This window comes from Lathamus discolor, chromosome 6, assembly GCF_037157495.1.
Source record: "Lathamus discolor isolate bLatDis1 chromosome 6, bLatDis1.hap1, whole genome shotgun sequence".
NCBI classification, from domain to species: Eukaryota; Metazoa; Chordata; class Aves; order Psittaciformes; family Psittacidae; genus Lathamus; species Lathamus discolor.
The window spans coordinates 60,454,680-60,479,804 of NC_088889.1; the positions used below are offsets into that span (position 1 = coordinate 60,454,680).

Sequence of the window (25,125 nt, forward strand, 5' to 3'; positions counted from 1 at the left end):
CTGTCATTGTTGCCACTGTAACACTCCCCCCTCTCCCTTATTTCTGAACAGTATGCTGGTTGGTTACAGCTTACGCTACTGGCACTGCCAAGTGAAAAATAAGATCTTCAACATCTATTATTCTTTCCCCACAGGCTGACTTAAACTGCAACATTCAAGATGACACAGGAGCGTTTTACGGTGTCACTAGTCAGTACGAGAGTTCAGAAAACATGACAATCACCTGTTCCACCAAAGTCTGCTCATTCGGAAAGCAAGTAGTAGAAAAAGTAGAGGTGAGTGTTGTGATGTGTGGGATGATTCTCTGTTTCCGTTTCATTCCACTGAGGCTTTTCTCTCTCTTTGCCTTTACTTTGCTCTTGTCTGGATTTTATTTTCTTCCTCTAATCCTTCCTGAAAGAGTATTTTCCTTCCAGGCAGTGTTTGGGTTCATTTTAAGCACCATGTGAATGGTGACACTACAGTTACCTGTACAGAACTGTATAGCATGGTCAGGTAGCTAGGTGGCTTACTGTATAATGGTACTGCAGCTGTCTAACTGGCTTCTGTGTACCAAGCCTCACACCCCCATCTGTTATCTCCATTACAGTTTCTGCACAGGAATTTTAGCCTAGAGCTGCAGGTCGAGCCTTTGGACACATCCTGGTTGTGGTTTATGCCCTTCTTATACTAAATATATTTTCTGTGCATGGTGACCATAAGTTTTCCACCATTTCCATTATTCCAAGAGTAAAGTAAGCCCCAAATCCCCACAAGCCACAAAGTAGCTCACTGAGCAATTGGGCAGCAGGAGTCCAAGAGCCACAGCCTTCCCCTCCTTCAGTCCCTTGTGAGTCCCTGTGGTCTAAATCAGGGACTCAGCTTTCTTCCAACTGTAGTCTTGCATCTTTTTGTAATGCATAAATTACCTATTACATCATGCAATAATATAGCTATGTGTATGTATTTATGCATAAACATATAAGCTTATTTATTTTTGCTGTTCCCTTTGGAGACAGTTGCCTTGAAACTACTGTAAAATCATCTTAGCACAAAGATTTCTGCCCAGTTCATTTTTACTTGACTTGGACTTAACCTCTGTGTAAGCCTCAGCTGTTCAGTTTTTTAATTCACAGGTTAGAGAACAAGTAGTGATATTATAACTTTACATAATTAAGGGCCCTTGACTTTTCAGAGGGAGTTAGCAAGCAGGTGCGTGTGTGTCTGAGAGCCACTTTCTCATTTTCTCTGTCTAGACAAAGAAAGAAAAACCCCAGATTTAGCATTTACTTTTTTGCTGGTTTTGAATTATCATAGTCTAAACACTCTGTTTTTTCCTTTAGACTGAATATGCAAGGTTTGAGAATGGCCGATTCGTGTACAGAATAAATCGCTCTCCAATGTGTGAATACATGATCAACTTCATACACAAGCTGAAGCATTTACCAGAGAAATACATGATGAACAGCGTGTTGGAAAATTTCACAATTTTATTGGTATGGACTCACTTTTTGGTTTTCCATCTCTAAAATTCTTTCAGGCTTTGCAAGTCTTGCTTAACTTGTAGCATTTAGAACCAGTTTCCAAATCCCTTAGTCATGTTGCTTACTAAACAAATCATCCCATTGAGTTCAGAGTAGTACTCTTGGAACGGCGCGCTATAGACGTTGAGGATGAAAAGCTAAGCTGGCTGAGAACATGCACACCTTTGTTACTTTCAAAAACACTCAGCTTATTGCTCACTTTTTCTCATACCAGCCTCTATTTGGTGTCTGTGGAGAGCCTGAGGCAGTAACTTTGAACCAGCCCATTCATCTGGTGTCTTCTCACTGAGATGTCAGTTTAAAACTGCAAATGTCAGTGGTGTTAATTAGTTCTTGGGCCAGGAAGGCATGCAGTAATGGCTACACCCAGCAGGTAATCTAAAGCATGAAGAAAAGGCCACATAGTGGCCTTTAAGCCAGTTTCATCCAGCTACCCAGCTAGTTTTCACTGTGGCTTTGTGGTGGCATCTCAGCCAAGCGCTTGGAGCCATGCGCTGCTGCTGCTGCTACAGGATTCAGGAAGGACTGAGGGTTGGTGGCACGGGAAGAAGTAGGACCGTGAGCACAGTGTCATGTGCTGCCCAGTCAGCTGCCTTTGGCAAGCAAACACAAGGTGACAAGGCCATGCTGGTTTCCGTCTGCTGAAGTGGGGCTCAGGTGGAGGAAGGCTGAGCCAAGGCCACTTGGTGGTGGCTCATGGCCAAGCAGCCAGGACGGGGTGAATGTCAGTGCCCTCTGCCAGGAACACCAGCACACAGACATGGAGATCGGTTTAAATTGCCAAAGAGAGCACGAGAGGACACATTTAAAACAGGCACATCTAAAGATTGTCTAAATTAAGCCACTCATCTCTTGTTTCGGCCCTGGTGTTTCCAAGTTTGTAATATACGATTTACTTCTTCCTTCCCCTCAAACAGGTTGTAACAAACAGGGATACACAAGAAACCCTGCTCTGCATGGCTTGTGTATTTGAAGTGTCAAACAGCGAGCATGGAGCACAGCATCATATCTACAGGCTTGTAAAGGACTGAGCAGTTATTTATATATACACTTCATTTCACTTCTTTATCAAAACACAGACTGTAAACCTCAACACTAAGTGGCAGTGCCTCTGGCCCAACTTTCACCCACATTTTTCTAAATCCTGTTTTAGTGAAGTCATTTTTAATGTGTTCATATATAATTGTAGCTGTGAAATTCTGGTACAGTTGTAAAAATTATTTCTAAAACTAAGTGTTCTTCAAATTTGTAACCACAGTTCCTTGGGAAGACTGTATTTAAGAACCTACCGCCTCTGTCTGTGGAGGCCTATTTTTAATTCTGATTGATAGAAAAATGTATGACAGAGCATTTGCCATGGGGAAAAACTGACAGCGCATATAAGAATTTATTTTGGGTTTTTTTCCAACATGAAATACTTGTTTTACAATGCAAGTGAAACTGAAATGGATCTTTAGCTATAACTGTAAATGAGTACACAAAGTTAATAATCTTTATAGAATTATCTTTGTAACTAATTAGGGTGGAAGATATGGACGAATGTAATTCACTAAATTATTTTGTAAACTGAAACATTTTTCTGTTTGAAACCAAATGAAAACTATAGCCTTAAGAAATGCCTGATAGAAACAAACAGGTCCTAAAATTAGGCAAATTTTGTATTTTTTTCCTCAACGCTAAAACTAATCTTCTAATCCATTAAACTTTCAAACAGGTATTGCAGAGAAAGAAACGTCATCCCTTATCCCTAACATATCTAGTGTATTTTAAAAGAGTATAAAGTTGTATTGTACTAATATGAAAATTTGATTATTTAATGAAAAAGATGGTTCATTTTGCAATAAGTAGGTAAATACTGAAGATTTAGACTTGCATTATATGTAGTCTTGTGTGTGTGGTTATATTTTATATGGACGACAATGTTTTCTAATAAGTTGAGCAAAAAACTTGCAACTCTGAAATTAACAGAGGAACGGAAACTGACATTGCGACAGCATCGTGTAGTTTGTAAATGGAAAGCAAAACACTAATGTGTTTGAAAGAAGAGTATGTTCATCTCTGAAAGGATCAACAGCTTTAATATCTATAAGACGCTAGAAAAATCACAACCAACATCAGGCAAAGAAGACTGGAAAGTGGAGAGGTTTCTTCTCCTTTTCCTCTTCGTCAAGGTGCTCTTTCACCTCTCCCAGTTGTCTCTCCAGTTCTGACTGGCAAAGACCTTTTATGAAACAAACAAACACATAGGTACCACAGGGGGTCTGATGTCCTTTTGCATCCAGATGTGGTAGTATTCATTCTTCTAATCGATATATTCAGGGAAGACTCCAGGAAGTGAAGTACAGCTGGAGGTATTTTAATACTGTGAGGATTTGAACCATGGATGTGGGTGTGAGTGATTGTCTGAGGTACGCACACGTGAGAGAACTAGTCTCGTTCCTCCTGGCTACACCAGAGTGTTGCTCAGTGTCTTTTCTGCTGCTGCACACCCAGCACTGCCCCTCAGTTGCCCAAGCAGCAGCAGTTGTTTCAGCAGGTGCTGGGCCAGCAGTGGGTTCTCACACAAAACATTTGTCTGAAAGGCTGAGGGCTGCCCGGCCAAGCACAAGCCACCTTAAAGATTAGTTCCGAGCTATCCGAAGAGTGAGTTCTTGGGAAGGTCTTTCGCAGTCCTGAATCAAAGTTGACGTTTAGCAGGCCCCTTCTCCTTACCCTTCACCAATATGTGCCCATGCACAGTTTAAGTCTAGAATTTACTCCCAGGCACAGTGCTGTAGTCTTCAAAAAGCCAGTCTATTTTTTATTATTATATTTCTGCATAGTGCTTTCTGTTAGAACTGCCCTTAGTCACATTATCTAGATCTAGAATATAGCAGGCTCAATAGTCAGACCATGTTCATACTTAACTCTGGTGAGGACCCTGGTTAGAGGACGATACAACTATCCCTAAGGAGAAGGGTGCCAGCTTAAATTCCTTATCCCGCTCTTGTGAGTGGATCTCTGCTGTGATGTCTAGCTGTTACCTGCTTGTGGATATTAGGGCTGATGATCTTTCAGTTTATATTCCATGAACTGAACAGAGAAATACGTCCATGGTAAGGTCTCTTTTAACACTCATTTTGAACACTAACAATCACATCAGGAAAAGCACTGCATTGTAACAGCCTAACGGTAGCCCTTTATTCTAAGCACTTGGTATTACAAGTCAAAAACTACTTTTTTTTTTTTTTTTTTTTTTTAATTTTGTTCTAAAGTTGTCTTTTATTTAGGGTTTGAATTATGGGTTTGGTGATTTTTTAATTTTTTTTTTTTATAAGAAGCAAACTTTTTGAGGCATATAATACATGTAAGTCAATCTGCAAAACCAGGTACAGGTTTTTTAATAGGATCTGGCACACTACATATGCCATAACTATAGGGTATAAAGTCACACTGTTTATTGGTGTTCACATATGTAATATTAGGGAACCTACTTCCATTGTCTTTTCTTTACACTTCTGTAAATGATCCATACCCTGTATATGTTAATTCTTAAAAGCCTTAATCCTTCAACTGTTCAGTGTGGGGTGTGTAGTCCAACAGGCTGCCTGTAAACTGTGAGCTCTTTTGTAAGCTGGAAGTACTTATCTTGTTACTGTTACTTTTTTGTAGGAACCTTTTAATTGAGAGCTGCCAAAGCATTACAATATGCAGTGCCTTAGCATTATATTAGAAGTACCTTTAGCCTCTTAACATAAATCCTATATATTGTTTTATTAATTGGTTCCATTTGAAAAAAAAAAAAAAATCTGTATTTTTTCCCACAGAAATGCTCTTTGACTGCTTGGTCAAAACCAACCTTCTGTACAAGTCAGTCCCATCACTACACAGTTAAATGCCTATACCAAAAGGAAAGGTTACAGATTCTTAGTTCTCCGTGCAAAATGAATTGTATTAATAAATGCTGCCTTTTTAAATTTCATGACCAAATAATTAATTGTGACTCTTCTGCACTCTAGCATGAAAGTGCCTTTGGTTTGAAATTCCAGCTTAGAAAAGTGCTGCCATAATAATGACAATTTGTAGAGAGACCAAAAATATTTAGTTATCACCGTAATGCCTTTGGTTTATTGGAATAAGTTGAATCTACAGGCCTCCATTCACAAAAGAGCACCGTTTCTAGCAAAATATTTTTGCTAATGATCAACCTGCTGAAGAATAATCTACTGTTTGCCATTTCTGACAGCATTGCGAACCAGCAACTGATTTGTCTGTGATACAAAAGTGAAAATGCTTCAATTTATATTCTTTTCATCCAGTTGTGCATCTGCATAATGAGAGATCCATACACTGCAGAATTTCAGACAGTGGACAAACGTGACTTTATTGTTCTCCTCTAAAAATATTTTGGTATCTGTGAAGATTTTTTTGTTTAGACAGAAGATTTTGTTTACAAAGTTGTGCATGCTGAAAGTCAGATGCATAAAACAAGATGGAAATGGAGAACAGAGAACAGCTAGGGTAAATGCAATTGTGTGTTTCTAAGCATCGAGATGTTGAGTGTGAGCGTTGGGGATGAAGGTGCTGTTAGAGAAACTCTGGCCGGCACGATTCAAAACACAGGGTTGTTTTGGTTTGGTTTTCTCCCAGATGATGTCTTGGAAAAAATAATTAGCTCCTCTTAATACTCTATCTGTATTTCATACCTTCTGTGAACGGGGGCCATACTGTACAGCGCAACTAGAAGCGATGGGAAGAGGAGCAAGATTTAGGAAAACAATGTTAGAAAGAACAAATATCAGCAAAACCAAAAGCTGTCAGAAGGATTATATAGTTGTGAATACAATTTTAACTTGATTTTTAAAGTATTTGATGAAAACTAAGATTAACTTTTTATATATAGAAATATTGTGACACTGTGTGGTAAATATTGTGATAATTCAAGTTCCCCATCTCTAAAATATTATTTTTGTTATTCCTTCAAGGTCTAAATCTCACTTACCTCTATAAGACAAGTAATCCTGTTGAAGTCAATGAGACTGAGGTAGGGCAAAGACACTTTCGCCCCACAAGTAGAGCAGATATGTTACCAAACATTTCAGCTGTGGTAGTCAGTATTTGCGATAAACCACACTTCTGTCTCGTTAAAATATTAGAATAAACATAATGGTACCATTTTGTGCTGTTAAAAATTACTACTAACAAATGTAGTTTTACTTACTTGAATTCCAAAAGGATTTTATTTAGGTACTGCACCACTATTTTGAAGGAATTGCAGATCTAATGCCTGTTTCTCACTTTCCCTTTCACTGCAGCTACAGCTCATTAAGTAAGTGGCAGTAGCTTCCTCTGTTGCGACCTCCACAGGTTTCAACTGTGGAGCTATCTGAAATAATGAAGGGTGTACATTACTGTTGAATGTAAGTAACTGTCCAGTTCAAGGCAGATACAGCATTTGACGTACTAATCCAGATCTATTTATTTCTCCACTGCAAGTCCTAGGGCATACTTGTGTTCTGTAGCAGTTCCCCTAACACTTTTCCTGGATCACTCGCTCAGTCATACTGAGAAACCTTTTGTCTACCCTTACTTGACCCATGCTGATACACGTACCCAGTCCCCCCGCAGATGTGTATGACAGAGTCCAGTTTTGTACTTTTCTCAGGACGATCTCTTTTCCCCCTCTCATCTTCCATAACGAGACGTTTAGCCCCCTGAAAAAGATTGAGGCTGGATAAGTCAAAGTACAAGAAACACTCTGGACGTCACCACCTTTTTAACTTTTCAGGTCATTCTTGCTGAGATCATGTAATTAGTTTTAGTGTGTAAATTGAATCTTAAATGCACTCAGTTGACTAAAAGGAGATGGATCCCTGTTACCTCCTTACAGAATATGTGGTTTTGGGTTTGTTTTGTTTTTATGGGCCTCCTATTCAGGCTCATGACTGCAGACAAAAAATACAATATGTGCCTGAAAAAAAAAAAAAAAAGACAAAAGAATTTTATAACATTGAAAACCTGAATAGCCTTTAATTCTTCAGTACATTTTATGTAAAACAGGTTGGGGTTTTGTTTTGTTTTGGGGTTTTTTTGCCATGTGCATTTGTTCACATTTGTAAATGACTTAATGGAATTCTCACTTTATGTTTATTTGTGTAATGTGTATAAAATGGGTTTGTGACTTAAGCATATTCATATATGGTCAGTGGTTACTTTAATATTGTACTGCTGCTGGTAACTTTTGATGTAGAACTTGCCTTTTGACGATAAAGTACCTCTAGGTTAGACAGTGAGGGAAGGCTCTTTGAAAAAAGTGAATGTTCTCCAATGTTTTCTTAACATATTTGCAGAAGCTTTCAAAAGGAGTTTCAGTCAAACCTCTTGGCAGTACAGTATTCTTGTATTTGTTATTGTCTGTGTGTAGGTACTGGTACCTTTTTTTGTTTAAAATGTTTTAAGTGTTGGCTTTAAAGTGACTTTATCTTTAGTATGATAGTAATATGAAAATTATAGGGTTTGTGTGCAGAGAATTTTTTTATAAAGTGCTTTGTAAAAAAAAATGTATTCTAGCTTTCGCGGTACATATGTGTGATAACTTTAATATCCATGACAGTTAAGTGCAATTATTTCATCACTCTAAAAATGCTATTTTTGTGTCGGTTACTGCAGGTGTTTTCATGTCTTTGCAAAGTGACACATTTTGATGCCTTCTTGATAAAGTGGTAGAATTTTTGTAGCTTTCTAGAAACTTTGTATTCATACAGTATCGATTGAAAATAAAGAAAATGAAAGTGTTTTGTGCATTTAGCTTAATCTCTTAGATCAATCACTTCCTTAATGTGGGGTGCACCTTCCACAGGCAATAGCTGTGTACCTAAATAAAGGGGCATGGGACACCCAGCAGGGTTTAGGGAGGGCACTCGAGGCTGGCACATCTGGAAGCCGTGTTCAACAACGAGTCCATATGCGTTCTGGCATTTCGTCAGCAAGGAAAGGTGACTGCCTCCAGCTTGTGTGTCTTCCTAAAGAAACAGTGGTGGATTTTTTTGGAACATGATTTCTTCCAGAAGGCCACTGAGCTCTGTGGGAACTGAGGTCCTAAAAATGTGACATTTTTCAAGAGACTGATTTCTTGTTTTTTCTCAAACCACTTGCCCCCGGGCTAGCAGCTCTACCTGCTATGATGAGAGGATGAAATGGGATCAACTTGCCTGACGCATTCATGAGGTGAAACCACCTAGCTAGGGAAAAAAGAAAAAAGGGATATTCTGGATCAAGTGAAGTCAATGGGAGCAGGACCAGGACTTGGCAAAGAAAGAAAAAATAAAAGTACATCTGGCTCCTCTTCTGCTTCAAAAGGAGAGCGGTGGCTTTTGAATAAACCACACGCCCCTCCCACACACCCCAATGCTCCTTTTGGGCGGCAGATGTTCCACTGCCATTTTTTAAATGCCAGCAGAGCATCCCCCATGTGCAAGATGAATGGGGTGAGAACAACGCGCAGATTTGGTCTGTTTTGACCCTGTTTTTTCTTCTTTGTTCCCCATTAATTATTCAGCTCCAGCCCTTTGAAGTGGGTTAGCTGTTTCAGAAGTAACCTGGTTCTTAATTAAGGTTCTGCTTCTTAATTAATTAAAGCTTAAAACCTTCCACCTTTGGGAAGAATGTCGTGCAGCATTTCAGGTTGGGTGTCCCCACGTAATGTCATACCTTTAGTTTATGAACAAGCTGCCTTCAGCAGAAGCCATGGCCTCTCCCTGGCTCAGCACAGGCTGGTTTACAGGGTCAGGGAACAAACCAGCCAGCCCAGTGAGTCCATGACACTTTCTGAAGTGTCGAATGATGAGCTCTATGTAGTCCGTGCACTTTTTTTGTTTCAAGAGACAGCCTATTTGACACTACAAATACAGAACACAAAGCTCACAAACCCAAGAGTAAAAGGAGGGTGCAGAGCTAAGCAGCATGTTAGCAGATGTCTACAGTTCTGTCCCCCCCCAGCTCTAGCTGTTCATCCCAACCCTGACCTTTCACAGCCTTACTACTATTGTCTGGGGCCCTTGGAGCAGAAACAGCTCAACAATCTGTTACACCAAACAGCACTAACTTAGCAATGCTCTTAAAAAATTGCCTACCTTGTAGAGAGGTGTAACAATTAATTGGGTAATGGTTGTAAATCGCTTTATGATTGCTGTTGTTTTGTGAGAGCTACAGCTCTGCTGGAGACATGAGAAACTTGGGGAAGGTGCAAGGGCAGGAGAGTGGGTAGAGCGATAGTACTAGGAGTGGAAGGAAAAGGGAAACTAGAAGCCCCTAGTGCAAGTGATTGTGAAAAAACTGAGTAGCAAGGTATTGCTTTTCAAAGAAAAGCAAAAGCTGACAACAGGAGAAAGTAGGAAGAAAGAAAGAAAAGGATCATTTGAAGACCCCCCAACACCACCAAAGTCCATCGGAAGAAGGGGGGAGGACTAAGACTGAGAAAAAAAGCTACAACAAAGCAGACATTCACCCTCTAGGTCAGTGAACAGAGTTGTCTTTCCCACCCCCATATTGCTTCTTATTAGCCCTTTCCAGTTATGGGACTTCTTATCCTCTTTAAACTTTAGGGAAGAGGCTGCTGCCTTAAGGGAAGAGGCTCCTTTCTTGTGCCTCACTGCAGAGAACCAATAAAGCCCAAAATACCTCAGCAGGAAGGCACCCTGTAGCCTCCCTGGTAGATGAAGAGCTATCAGCTTGGTTTCAGTTGGAAAACAGTGAGCAAGAGGGAGAACGTGAGCATAAGCAGCAGTCACAAGAGTATCTGAAACAACCAGCTGCGCAAAGACACTTGAGTGCAAGCGACCGTGCTCAGGTTTTCCAGCACTGGTGATTTCTCAAGGCACCTTCCTTCGGTATGTGTATGGTTTTGGTGGTGTGTGCAGAGTCCATTACAGGTTTAGGTTGATGAATTTCAAAAACATTGCTTACCTTGCCCCTCACTCTATCCTAGAGGTGAGAGTGTAAGCAGGTAACTCTGATACTGTTGAACTGGAGCAGAAAACAAACAAGGGTTATTTTTTTTCCTCGTAAGTCTGCTTCTAAACATCTTTCTTGTTAACTGTTGGAGATGTCCACACTGAGGGAGCAGTTTTGGAGCCTTAGGCATCACAGCTTTTCCCTAACTCTGGTAAAGTCAGTGTCCCATTGAGGATGGTGGGTGGGGGCACCAGAGCAAATGATGCAGGAGACGTGATTTATGTACATGTCCCTTTTCCTTCCTCTTACGCAGTACAAAGAGGGATTAGCTCACTACTCATACTTCTCTTGCAATGCACTTCAATGCTTTGCTTTGCTTTCTGGACCTCCAGCAAAGACATGGCAGCAGCTTTCAGACTTGCTCTCTGTTTGAGCAGAGCTCTGAACCGCATGTGCGCTGACTGCCAGTGGATTAACAAACTATTAGCTTTTTTTTGCCCCAAGCACGTAGGTTTATAAGCCATATTTAAAGAGCCTTGTCTTTTTATTTACTTTTTTTTTTTATTTGCAGAGCCCAAAGAATAAGTTTGTTTTCCAGACTTTTCAAAATTCCTTTCTGCTAAGATCATATGTTCTCTTTACGGTGTTATCAGGGGATTTATTTTTTCCAAGATACTTGTCTTTTCTCATCCTTTCACCTGTGAGCATTATACTTGGCAAAATGCATTCAGGTTACAACCGTTCCCTTCCCTTCAGTACGCTATGAGAACACTTCCTTTTTGTTGCAGCTCTACATTACTTGAAGGGGATGGAGGGGGAAGTACCTGCGTTCTTGTGACGTCTGGCCTTCCCATTAGTTTTAAACTGAACCCAAATATGACAAACTCAGGCAATTAAGCACATCCCATTCAACCACATCCCATACGTACTACACCATTCACCAGCACAGAGAATGTGATGGCTTCATTGTAAAATACATGTATTGGTTTTACTATGACTATATTGTACTTTTAATAAGGTTTAATTTCAGTTTTATCGTCAGAACACCATGATAGTTGGAAACTCGACACTGCAGTTTACCTCCAGAGGTTGCAGCAATAATGTGGGAGACAAACGCTAGTCTCAGCAGGGTTTGTGCTCCCCTATCTCCTCCAATGATCTTCTGCTTTGAGGGAGGTGGTGGTGAGTAATGTTTGGGAGGTGCCCCAGGACTCTCCAGTGATAGGCTTTGGATAAGCGCGAAGGAGCAAGTAGATGTGGTGCAGCAACAAGCAACCTCCAAACTTTTTGGCTCCAAACCTTTTGGCTTTCCTGCCCACTTTCACCTATCTCCTAGCCAGCAAAAAGCCACAATGTTAAGTGGGCAGGGAACTAACAAACACATAAGTGGGGAGTCTCGAGATCCAAGACCCCCATTTTTGCGGAATTTTTCTCCGACTGCTCTCTCTGAAAGGCTGTCACTTGAGCCTAGGATCACCAGGCTACACTTCACTATGTGCAATGCACCACAGGACACGCAGAGCACTCAGACACAACTATGGCATCAGCTCGGCTTTTTTTCCCATGCAAATAAAACATCTTCCCATTAAGAAAGTTGATGTTAGGAAGTGCTACAAAGGTAACAGCCGCTCCAAGAGAGCAAGTCTAAGGGCTCAAGAGCCACTGAGAGGAGACAAAGAAGGCAGCCATGGGTGGTCTGGCAGCCTGTCTCCATGCATCCTGCTCTGGTCCAGTGTGGTTCCTCCGCCTGGGAGAGGTGAGAAGCATCTACCCCTGCAAAGTGTAGTACCAAAGGAAGAGGTACAAGCACAGTGGAGAAAGTTAGCTTGACAATATCTGAACACTAATGGAAGCGCATGGGCATTAGCCGTGATATGAAGATGAAACTGGTGAAGTAGGAGATAGGGTAAAGGTTGTTTCAGAGAACTGCAGAGGAGAAGGCTTTTCCAATACCTCTGGTCAAACACATTAAAGAGCAGAGGCAAAAGTCAGTGTTAATCAACTGGAGGCAGCTGGAAAAGTATCAAAGAAAAAGTTATGAACCCAGAGGACCAGACTGAAAAAAGCGTACAGAGTCCTCATTAATGTGAATTAATATGAACATGGCAAATAACCTTGTAGGGAACCACTGAGAGACTGAACTGGAGAAAACTTCAATCCCTGAAACACTGGAAGAACAAGTGCAGAGCCCTGTGTGTTCAGGTGGCTGGATAGTTGCATGTGACCACTGCCAGCATCAGAAGTTACTGCACAAATTAGGCTTTCTCGGGTGGGCCTGTGGGATGCATGGGAAAGCTGTGGATGCAGCAGCAGACAATTACAGATAAGAAAGAGCTGGGAGGGGATGTAGAGTTGAAGATGAGGGCTGCCCACAGGTTCCTTGCAAGGGAGGCAGATGGGAGGTCGAAAGGAGATAAAAGCCATGGAGATAGAGCTGCTCAGTATGGACCTATGGAGTGGTCTGTCAGCTCCAGCAACCAGATCTTCCCTACTAGAAGAGTGTGTGGTGGTAAGAGGCAGCTTGGTGTGCCTGTGCCTGCAAAACAGGGGGAGCAGGGAAGCAATGAGACTAACAGCTCTCCAAACACTCACTCATGGCTGAGAAAACAACACGTCATCTGGAGCTCGTTTTCAGATGCCTGTTGACAAGACAGACAAGTATCTATGTGTAAGAGATGGTCACGATTACAAACAATACCTGCAAAACAAACAAAAACACTGATACCTGCACAATATAATTTAGAAATCTGTGCAGAGTGGATGGTTTGTTACCCTCACAGTCCCCAAACAACAGGCTTGTAATCATGTAATGGGGGTGTCCAGTTTCTTTAACAAACAGAAAAAGAGGAATTCTGTATAATATTTAAGCTTTCTGATCAAAGGTTAGACACAAAGATGCTGTTCAGCCATTTAAAAGTACCTGATGAGAAGCAGGGACTCTGGGCTCTGGCGAAAACTGGGAAACAGCCTCAGCGCTGAGAGTTTGCACAGTGCCACATCATATAGGAAATGCCAGGAATACAGAGACACCATAGTAAGAAGCAAAAGAGTAGAAACTTCTCTGCCAGCAAGTGAACAAAAATGTCTGACCAAGATATAACCCAAAATGTCTTTAAAAGAAACATTCATTCTCACTCCCTTTCATTTCAAAATTGTATCAATGAACTGGACTTAAGCCTACACATGATAGCGAAGCTGGTTTTTTGTGCTTATACAAAGTATTGTTCTGTGATCAGAACATCTGACTAAGTCCCTCAGCATGGAAGGCTCATGCATGTTACAAATGTTCTCCTTGGACCCTTCACCGAAGCGGCACAAATCTCTGTGGATGCCAAGAGAAGGATATGGCCCTATGACAATAGCTAGATCGTGAAGGATTCTGGTGCTTGCTGCTGCGCTGCACTTTAATGTAGAGCATGGGGCAGCAGTGAGCCTCATCAGGCTTTGCTGCAGTTATTTCATGACTGCAGTATGTCTCAATCTGTTTACCTGCAAGTACTAGGTATAACCACGTTAGATAAGACCATTACCACGGTACGTAACCTTTGGACTTTGGCTTGAGGCTTCTACTTTCCCTTCTGGAGAAAGCACATCGTACTTCACTGTCTATTTTATTTCTTTCTCCTTTATTACAGTTGTGCTTAGGACCCAACACAGATTGATTTTCCTGGAGGCACAAACAAGCAGATAGAATCTAGAGGATGCTTAAATACAGGGGATCATTGTAAATGGCCTTTGAATTAATAAATGTATATAAAGATAAATAAGCATAGAGATATATAGGACATACAGGTAGTACAGACAAATCATGACCCATCTGTCTCGTGTGCTCTGTTTATGTGTGCACTCAACACCAGGATATCCTGGAAAGCAACAGGCCTTCATTTTTCTGGATGTACTTGTGACCCCAGCAGGGAAAGAGGAAACTTTCTACCATCTCAAGTAAGTGAAAGATATATCCCTAGATAATATATTGTGCCCAATACAGATTTTACCCTAAAAGAATACCTAAAAGCCACAGGCTACCTTCCCGACTAGTGGAATTTAAGCTGACAGAATATGCACTTCCACTGTAGCCCCTACTACTTAGCACAAAAGAACTAACAATTTAAAGAGGCTCATGGTCTGAAGGCAGAGGGGGTCACTGTTGGTTTTTAAGAGAAACTTCGCAACTTTTTTCCGCTGCTCCCATATTCCTGCCAGCCAGTGACCTTCCTTTGATCTGCTGTAGATCTTGAAGGTCATCTCCCTTCTACTTTCTGTGTCTGTGTTCAGAAAGAAGAACTGCAGCATTCATTGTGAGTAACTATGAATAGCAAATACTTCTGAGTCTTCTCTGGATATGGGCTGATCCCTCCCTGCCTAACAGAAAGAAGCCTGAGTGGGACCCTCAGCACAAGGTGGGCAGGACTTAGTATGGCATTTGATTTTTCTCGGTCTTCTCTAGCACACAGTCTGAATTCATAACATTTATCCATTAACATGAATTAGGCACCAAGATTGGAAAGATCTGATCCACCTGAACAACTACTACAAAAAAAAACCTGCTTGTCCTCCTCCCCTTTCTCACTATGGTCTAGTTCAGCAACATAGTTTGGCACCTAGGTATAGCTTGTATCTATTACCTTTGTCTGTATGTATTTTTACGAACTACTATTTCTCTGTATTTCTTCACATCACTGTCAACACAGTAAGCGATATATTCTCTTGGCTTGGATCTGAGTTCTCTATCGCCTGGCCTACGTCACATGGCACATGCAATAAAAGGGGCCCTCCTGGAGACCCTCTATCCTGGAGACTAACTCTGGAGTAGTACAAACAGAAATTTAAAGCATCAGTTTACTTCCAGCCTTGCTTCCAGCCACTCTTGAAGGTAGGTCACTGGAGGAGACTGACTTGGACTTTAGTCAGTCAGACTATCCTTGTAACTCTGAAGAAGAGCAAGCCCAAACGCTGCAGATACTGTCCTTCCAAGAGATGCTCAGTGGCTTTGCCAGTCCAGGAATACAGCTGCACTGTGATACATTGGCAGGAGATGGTTTAAAGGCTGAGTGAGCCATCTCAATTGAATTACACAGTTCAAGGGAAACCAAGACTACTGAGCATATAGAAACCATCTGACTCTTCACAGAAAGTTATTACTCAAAAGGCTTTTGTGCTTACCAAATAATCTGATCTCTGGTTACTGCAAAATGGTTTTCCTTCTCTCTTTGAACTGAATTTCAATGTGTCCTTGCATGAAGAACATGATGACGTACATGCCTACAGCAAGTGCCGTTGAAAGCACTGTCCTTTATTCCTATAGCCATTTCCAGGTAATGGAAAGCTGCAGTATAAAGCACCTCAGGCTTTATCACAGACTCCCTCTTCCTTGCAACTTTTTGCTCAGGGGTTGACATTTGGCTAGACAGGATTTAGCACAAGTACAACCCTGCAGTACAACCTTCTCTTAGCCAGGCAGGGGAGAGTTGTGCCTCACTGGAAGGCAGACATGATAGGGCTTGTAACCTGAAGGCAGCACACAGCATTTTAGGAGAACTGTGAGGCACAAATCCAAAGATCAACTCCTTCATCTCCAAAAAGTGTGCCTTTGAAAAGGCAAAGATAAACTCCAGACACTGATCCCACTGCTGATGTCAATGCTGTAGAAATACAACTACCCAAATTATACCACAAAAGCTGATGGGGATTTGTACTCCCGTTCAAAAATCCCACCCTCAGGGAAGTGGGACATTCGAAAGTGATTATCAGGCTTGCAGCTCATTCTTGGTGGCTGGTGACTCACCCTGAGCATTTCTTGTGCAGCCTGAACACAGCCTTACAAGGGAAATATAAAGTGGGATTTTTGTCTCTTTCTGAAGGGCTGTCCAGGAAGGACCCCTCACGTTACACACCTTCCAAACTACTGACCTGTTAGATGCAAAAAGCTTTCCAGGTCCAGTGGTACAAGCCCACTCAGGACAGGATGCAAGCAGCGTGGGGCAGTTTGCATAAGGGGCCAGGCTCTCATTAGCATCTCTTAGCTACGCCTGTGAGACTTCTCTGCCGCTCCAGCCTGAGGCCCAGGCAGGCATCACTATTTTTCCAGTTCTGCCTTTACTGAATAACTCAGCTAATAGCATCAGATGAAGTAGTGATTTTCTGATGTTTGGCCAAGCTGTTAATATTGTCATTCTAGCACATTTTAACAAGTACAGACAGGTCTGGGCATTAGTCATATATCTACAGGCAGGTTTTTTTCTTTGTCTCTTTCTTTCTTTTCTGTCTTATCCATTTAGCCCTCAGTGGAAACAGATGTGTGAATGTTATAAAATTGCATTTCTAAATCAGTGGTTTTTTTCTGACTGTATATGAGTTGTACGTCAAAAGACTCTGCAAACAGGAGTGCCAATTCTCTGCATTCAGAAAGGCTACAATAAGGAATTATAGTCTGGGAAATAAGCACCTAGTCTTAGGGTATCCCTGAACTAAAACTGTCCCCCCTGAATTAAAACTGTTCCCTAGCCCTATCTTAGGTTCCATGTATGTACACATTATTCTACAATCTCCAAATGGATGTAGTGGTTTTGGTGGTATACTTGAAAGCACAAGCTGTTCAATACTTTATCACACCCTAGCATCATCAACTGTACCCTAGAGAAGGCCTTTATAGCCTGTGAAAACTTCAGAAGCATGTGCTTGTTTTCCTGAGCCTCCTCAGAGCAGAAGTTCAGCCTGCAGTTCTGAGCAAGATTTGTTTCAGTGAGGTTCACTGAAAGCCCAGACTTGAGTTAAAGGGTGGTACACAAAGAGTTTCTGAAGAAACTCTTGGATTGGGCCCTGTTTCTTAGCAAAGTATTAGGCCACTACTCTACCTCGCCTGTATCAGCTGTTTGCATAAGTGCTTCAAGTAACACAAGAAAGTATCCCATTTCTTCCCTCTGTGTAAGTCAGGCTGATTTGCAGTCTGGGATGTACTTGTTACGCATGAAGCAAACACAAATAAAAATCATCAAGGAATGGGAATGATTAGTTACGGATGACAGAGCTGTGAAGCTTGTTACCAGCACCCGTCACTCCTGCTATGTGACTGATTCTTATCGAGCAGCCCAGACATGGTACGGGGCTGTACAGCTCTGAGACGGCAGCTGAACAGAGCACATCCCTGCCCACAGCCTGCCTGCTCCTTTGTGGCCCAACAGGCTGCAGCAAACGTGACAGCAGGGCTTTGCACTCGGCAGAGCAACAGATTGCAAAGCATCCGGCAATACCGGGCCACGCTCATGTGGCAAAATGTGCTACGCTACCAAGAGGCAAGCTGCCTGCTGCACCACGGCAAGGCAGATTGCATAGCATTAGCACCGGTGACAACAGGGCGCTCATTGTGTGGGACAACAAGTCACACAGAGAATGTGCAAATGTGATTGGCTGGGCCCACTTAACATATGCACAGCAGAGTGACATATGGCAACTGGTGACTTCCCTGCCACAGATGCTGAAAGGCTTTGTTTTGTACAGTGCGCCGTGCAGAGCCAGTACAGCATTCCCCCTCTGCTGGGGAGCAGTCTGAGTGCCAGCAGCGCTCTTCCCCCACCTCCAGGCGCAGAGGAATCCTGGTGCCTGCAGTGCTTCTAGCTGTGCTGAGCAGACTTGCTGTTACTGAAACCCTATCCGCCGGCCAAAGCCTGGGGCATGCTGAGAAATAGGTTTAATTTAAAACCAGAATGAAGGTAGACCCACCATTTCAACTGCTCGTGCCATTTGCATGTGGGTTTCCATTCACATATATGTATCATTGCAGCCTGAAACAAACTGATTCTAAAACTGTTTACTTTTTCATTAGCGCCTTTGTTTTCAATAGTTTTTCTCTATTAATGATATAAACAGAAAACCAGATAATGATAAATAGTGAAAAATAAATTCTTTTTTCAACTCCGTTAAGCAAAAATTTAAATGAAGGTTAAATAGGACAAAGCAAAATTATGTTTTTGCTCTGGCCTTGGGACTGAGACAAAATAGAAAAGAGGTTCTATCATGGAGGAAAAATATGGAGGAAGTGTACAAAATCCTGGCATGGGCTGTAGCTGTGTTCACCTGTGCAGAGCCATAAGACAAGCACAGTCTGGTAACCACCAGACTAGGGCTAAGATACAAAGATATGCCCTTGTCTGCTACTGCCCACTCATGTGACCACTGGCAAATCACTTCAAGTCAACATGCCTCAGAAATAAAGACATGATGCTCATCCCAGTGCACTGCTTTGCAAATGCCTGCTGCAGAGCAGGAGACGAGGTAGGAGCTGACCTTACAGCACTATATCATTTCACATGGGCCACAGAAAACTCATCAACAACAACAACTCATCAACAGTAACAAACAGTAACAGCATCTGTCAAGCTGAGGTCACAGGGGTCAAAATCTTTGCATCTTATTCCCTATTGCTGGCATTATTAGTCTTTGCTCAGTTGTCATTTTATGTGTTTCCATGGTGAAGAGGAATCCAAATCCACGCAGATCTAAAACACTTTATATACAGACATGCAGTCAGGGGCCAAGCAACCAAAGCCAGATAAAAACTAACTGCAACCTCCTGCCACGATAGAGACTCTGTCCTCCCCAGATTTCTGCTTGACCAGACCGTGAGATGCAGAACCAGACTAGGACATGGAGCTGGCAGCCACTGCCACCTCCCATAAGAGAACAGCTTGAGAGCTGCCCAGATGAGAGCAGTTTTTCTTTGCTTTATGCTCCTTTTGGTTTTTAAGAACTAATGAAGGAAATGTGCTGCTTCAAACTGGGGCTGTGGAGTAACCATACTCTCAGGCAAGGCCACACATTGCTAATACCACGTTGCAGGAGCAAGCAGAAAAGTGACAACCATGAATCTCTAATCAGGAAAGACTACCCTTGAAGACTGGTACAGCCTAGAAGTACATGGACATCATCAACATATGGCTTCACCTGTCAGCAAAACATGATTAGGGTGTCCTTTCAATGAAAATGATGTAACCTCATGGAAATTAACTGACCAATCCATAAATGATGGGAGGGCTACAGGAAGTTAGTAACTAACCTGAATCAAATTGTATAAATACGTGAAATTAGGAAAGGGAAAGGAGGAAAGACTCCATCATAACTTCTGGGATCAGTCAACAAGCTGAACCTGTCTTCTCCACCATAGGGATGCCTATTGGGTAAGGACTTCATATTATGCACACTCAATGACTAACTCATGCTAGCTGTTATTAGTGATTATTCTCTGGTTGTGTATCACTTTAAGTTTGGTTCTGCGGACAGTATCTTACCACTGGCAATCTCTGAACCTTATCCTGTCACAAACTTGTATTTTGTATATTAAAAGATTTCAACCGAAGTTCATTTTGTGTGAGTCTCTGGATACTTGAATATTTGAAATAAGGGATTTGACCTGGTGACACTGTCGCTGCAGGTCCCTGAATAGGTTAGACAAATGATTCAGTGGGCTGTCCAGTAGCGTCCCCATAATGGAAGACAGATAAGCTGGTCGGGCACAAGGGTCTCATCTTTCCTAGGACCCTGGCAGGCTGGTCAAATATAAAGGGTTTGAGGAAACCTCCCTTGTAATGTGACAGTGTTGGGGTGCAGGACAAATTTGGACAAGAAGGTGCAAGCACAATTCTTACACATAAACCATTGATCAGGTCTGAGACTAGAATTGGATCTAGCTGCACCCAGCCACTCTAACATCTGAGGATCAGCTGGAAAGCAAGGGGGTCCTTTCTGAACCTTGTGACTCAACGGGAGGGTCTCCCTAATACATCCTGTCCACTGGCTTAAGGTGACCACCTGTTCTGAGACAAGTGCTGAGAGCACTTTGAGGATAACTCTTTACAACTGCAAAACTCTGTTGTACCTGCACTGCCCAAAGATCACCAGAGGGCTGAGCTATGCTGGCTCTATGATCCTCAAATGAATTTCTCGCTGTGGTCCGCAGTGGACCCCTGAGTTGCTGTACTTGTATGAGAAAATATGAGCACACGCGTTATGTCTGAATAGCTCTGAATACACCATATTTACTCTGCCAGCACTGACCATCTGAGCAGCAACTGTCCAAGACTTTCCAAATTTCATCAGACCCTCCAGACCTGTACTGTGGCGTTGGTACACACTTGTGCAGTGCTCAGCCAACACCTCTAGCTGCCTGGCTTATCACTTAAAACTACTGTTTCACCCACTCTGTTGTAACAAAATCCCAGACAAACAGCATCAGTCTTCAAAATTGGCCTAGAAAACAGTCACGGTGGGTAACAACTCAAGGTATACTCAAAGAAAACTAGATTTTCAGTAGTCCTATCTCTGTGGCATTGAGAACAACCTGAAGGGATCACACCAACCGACCGAGAAACGGCATACGGACGAAGTTTTACCTTGAGACTAGCTCCCTCTGCAGCCTGATTGTCAGCACCCAGAACATGGCACGTCTTCTTAGGCAAACGTCTGTTTAACTGCTACTCACAACTGGAAAAACGTTGTGTGAATGAAGGGAGTCAGATAGGGAAATCTGTGATCCCCCATCCATCAGGTTATCAGCTTGTCTCATGCTTTCTGACGTCATAGGGATGGTCTATAGTTACTCAGGTGATTCAGGCTGAAAGCAGTCGGACTTTCAGTTTAAAATTAAGTCACTGGAAGAAATATCACATCAAAAGCTTCTGATAAGGTGGTAAACAAAGAGGTAATTTCTGAATTTCCTGGAATAACGGAAAGCAGAATCTGGCTTTAACAAACAAACTCTGTGCAGCACTTCACAATTGTTCCCTCCAGCAAGTAAGACCCATTCCCGGTAGGCACTCCTCCAGCAGAGTGACGGGAGGGGTAAGCGCGGCTGCCCCACCGCAGTGTGGGAAGGGGAGCGGAGCCACTGCAGCCGCGCAGCCCCTACACCCCATGGCCCCGGCCTGGCTGCTGGGGGCTCCCTGCGGGCTCCCACACTGCTTCAGGGGCCGGCATGTACCAGACCCAGCAAACAGCCCCGGGATGCTGCAGCAGGATCACTGTTTGTGAGGGTGGGCGGCACACTGCATTGCCTGCCCCACGTCGCTCCTCGATGTAGAACCCTTTCTCAGGGTCTACAAAGGAGCTGCCATCACTGGAAATGCTTTGATTGCAGTCAAACGCTTCTCTAACCGTTCTCGTTGACATACCCGGTGAGCATGAAGCACGAATTAAGCCAGGGAAATTCCACAATTCGCGTTATACAGAAAATCAGGTTAGATTAACACAGGTTAATAGCTTCTCTATCTCACCTCGTGAGAGAAAAAATATCTCTGTGTAGCTGAACAACCTGTTTTAAATGCTCGCTATCTTTATTATACAAGACACTGTACCTGCTGGCCATCTTCCTCAGTTCTCATCTGCCTGGCATCTGGTATAAATTACACTGCTACAAGAGGCAGTTAAACTCCTGACAAGTGCAGTTGTGCTTCATCAGCCAGGTCAACAGGTAGGAGGCATCTCCTTGCGTCAATGCTTTTCTGCCCCCAAAGCCAATGCATTCAGTAGCTTCATTTCTGTGGAGCGTAAGCTGCAGCCCATATATCATGGGGTTAGCACAAGCCATTTGCTGAGCCAGGGAGAGCAGAAAGCACCATGAAGGAACATTGTGCTGCTAAATCTGTGACGCATCAGTGTGCAAATAGAGCTCAAAGCTGCAGGCATTGCCAAGGCAGACTACCACAGTTTCACAAAAAACAGATGAATGCAGTATTGTCAGCTTCAGCAAGCCAGAAACCACGTCACATCCCCAAAAATTATGTGATAGAATTTTTAAAAAGAACAATTTCAAGGAAAATTTTGCTTTTACCTTTTGGTGTTTCCAATCTGGTGTGCTCGACACAATGGAAAACATCCCTTTTCATGTTTAGAATCTTAAGACCTCTACACATCTCACACAATGCCCCAGGTCTGGCTCCTAGGCCAGTGCTAAATATTGAGCCATATCATAAAACTGTGGGAATTGTCAGCACTGAATAGAGTATACATTTACAGAGACAAATAACCCCATGCAGGCAGACACATATAACCCCCTTTCTTCACTGGACAGCAGCCAGTTTATTGGTGAGTGCCTCTTCCAAGCTCTAGACTCAGTGCTGAGAGCCAGAGCAAGCATCAGCCCACAGCAATAGCCAAAGTATAGTACGTCAGTGCAATACAGCTAGCACATTTAAAAGGAAAGAGCACATTTACTTGACTACGTGAAGAGTTCAGGGCTCATATATGTGTACAATATAGAGAACTTATTTTTCTTTGTTTAACTCTCTTCAGGATTTGTGCCTGGCTATTCAACAGCCACTCCTGGAGACCAGAAGGGGAGATCCTCATTATATATAGAAACCTTTAGCTAGCTAAGAGTCAGAGAAAAACCTGAATAATTGTTCTGAATGTTCAGAACACAGTCCACCTAATGAAGAAGCTGCATCGTGCCTCCCACAAAAGGAAAAATTACCTGGTAGCATGAATTGCTTGTCTGCTGTAGAAAAATCAAATCCAAATTGGTATAATACAAAGACTAGTCCTGGACATGTCATCTCTATCTGCTCACAGCTATCAGTATTGTAAATTGGCTTAAGCAACCACACCTCATTCGCTCACACAGATCTTCTCTCTTCTGTGTTTCACCTGTAGATGCATTTACAAAAGCTCTGTGAAAACACATCTTCTCAGTACCTCCCACTGGAGTAAAAGCTCATTAACAACACCGTGACAGTAACAGTTTGGACAGACTGGCTCTTCCAGGCACAGAGGAAGGCTGATAAAAGGATAAGGGAAACCGTTTACTGGGGTAACCACTGGCTAGAGGCCAAGCTGAAGTTGGCCACCAAGCTGCAAACTGGTATGAGCAAACTCAAAGTAGCCTGTCCAAAAACTGCAAATGGACACTTACGAGATTCCAATATAGGTTTCCTGTGTTGCAACCACTTGCCAGAAGACGCCATTCTCCTATAGTCCACCCCCAAAGGACGCCTGGAAGGAGGCCTGACCATCTGGAGAAATGGCTCATGATGTTACCTGACACCGAAAAGCAAAGTAAACAGCCTGACAAAATATTAGCCTGCTATCATGCTAATTCCCATTTGTTTTCCATTTTGTCTCTTGTAAAGCTGCATATGAGCCTGTGAAAACTTAGGGATAAGACTTCAAGTTTGTCTCCTCCAGGCGGGCCATCCCTAGCTACAGGCGGCCAGCTCGGAATTCTCAGCCACCCGGCTTCACCACTTGCTTTGCCCCAGGGACAAGCCCATCTGCTGGCTTCAGTGGCCAGCCTTCTCCTGCCATAACTGCCTCATCTCTAGCATGCAGTAAACACGCACCTGGGCTGGCAGTGCACTTGTGAATCTTCAGACTGTGCCACCATGCAGCTCTGCCATATGGCAGGAGGCACCTAACTGACAGTTGTGGATATGGTGCGAAACAGCAATTAAACTTCTTGGACCTCCAACACTGAGTATATATGGGGCCGAGATGTTGGGCAGTCCAAACAGCTTAATTGCATGTGTTTCACTATAATGACTATCCACAGTCATTATTAACAGCCTTGGCCTCTCCCGCTGACTAACAACAATGGGAAAACACCTGCAATGCTCCTAGCACTCACTTCCAGCTTCCTATGCCTACTTCTGTGCTCTCATTTTTCTATTCTCCCAGCTACCGTCATTCTATGCACACAAAATAGGAGATTTAGGATCACAAGCCTAAGTGCATTGTGGTCCAGACTAAAAAGTGTTGCTAGAACCTTAAACAGCATGTTTGTAGGCAATATGGAAAGCCACAATATAACATTACAAAAAAGTAATCTAACACTTTATGGGTTTGCAAGATTTCCATGGAATTACAGTATTATCTCAGATAAGGGTCTTGCCATGCAGATGGCAGAATTCAAAGCACCTTACACTAAAAGGTTGGTTTTCAAAGAAAGCATTCTGTTTATGATGTGCTTCAAGTGAATTGTGGGCTTGTGTCTCTCCCTGTTCACAGGTGAGCATATGATTCAGATCTGTTAGCTGGGATCTGAACCTCTTGATACTTTGGAGTGCATCTGTGAAATAGAAAAAGAATAAGATCTGGAAGGCATAGTGATCAACATTTTCAGGTCCTTTGTTATTTTCCTTGTTTCCCTCTTAGTCATTATGCCAGCCTCATTCTTTGAAGTTTATGTATCTTCTATTGCTTGCAAACTTTTTGAAGGGATCCTTCTATTCTGCAAAGTTTATCTTCATGCAGACAGAGCAGCAGACCACCTTCAACAGAGTATGCACCCTTATTCTTCTAAGCACATCAGTAATTACTTTGCTATTTTAATTGAGATAGATTAAAAGAAAATCATTAGTTCTGGACTTTGTATGACAGTTCCACTGTTCTCAAGAGTGGCTAAATCAGACATGAATACAAACATCCAAATAATCTTACGTTTAAGTTCAGTTTCAGGTGTGTTTTGATTTGGAGCTTTTATGTGCTTCAAAATAAAACTGAACTGCCAACTGAAAAATACTCTAAAACAGAACAGAAGACTAAACAATCCCTAAATAAACTTAGTAAGTGAATCCTAAGTGTATTTTTAGGAACTGTTCAGCTGCTTGTAGCCATGCCCTCCAACGTAGGACAACCAAGTATGATAACAAGGATTTTTTCCCCCCATGATTGGACAGAAGAATGC

The 25,125-nt window shown here is 42.5% G+C and overlaps 1 protein-coding gene across 6 annotated transcripts in view; it reads left to right on the forward strand.

The window, feature by feature from the left end:
- TEAD1 (TEA domain transcription factor 1) overlaps positions 1 to 8,309 on the forward strand; it is a 161,538-nt gene extending 153,229 nt beyond the window's left edge. For all 6 annotated transcript variants that reach the window (XM_065683082.1, XM_065683083.1, XM_065683084.1 and 3 more), the window contains 3 exons: positions 135 to 275; positions 1,323 to 1,475; positions 2,441 to 8,309. In XM_065683082.1, the coding sequence (XP_065539154.1) occupies positions 135 to 275; positions 1,323 to 1,475; positions 2,441 to 2,554 (408 nt within the window). In that variant the 3' untranslated portion in view covers positions 2,555 to 8,309. The remainder of the gene's footprint in view (positions 1 to 134; positions 276 to 1,322; positions 1,476 to 2,440) is intronic.
- Positions 8,310 to 25,125: the final 16,816 nt, after the last annotated feature.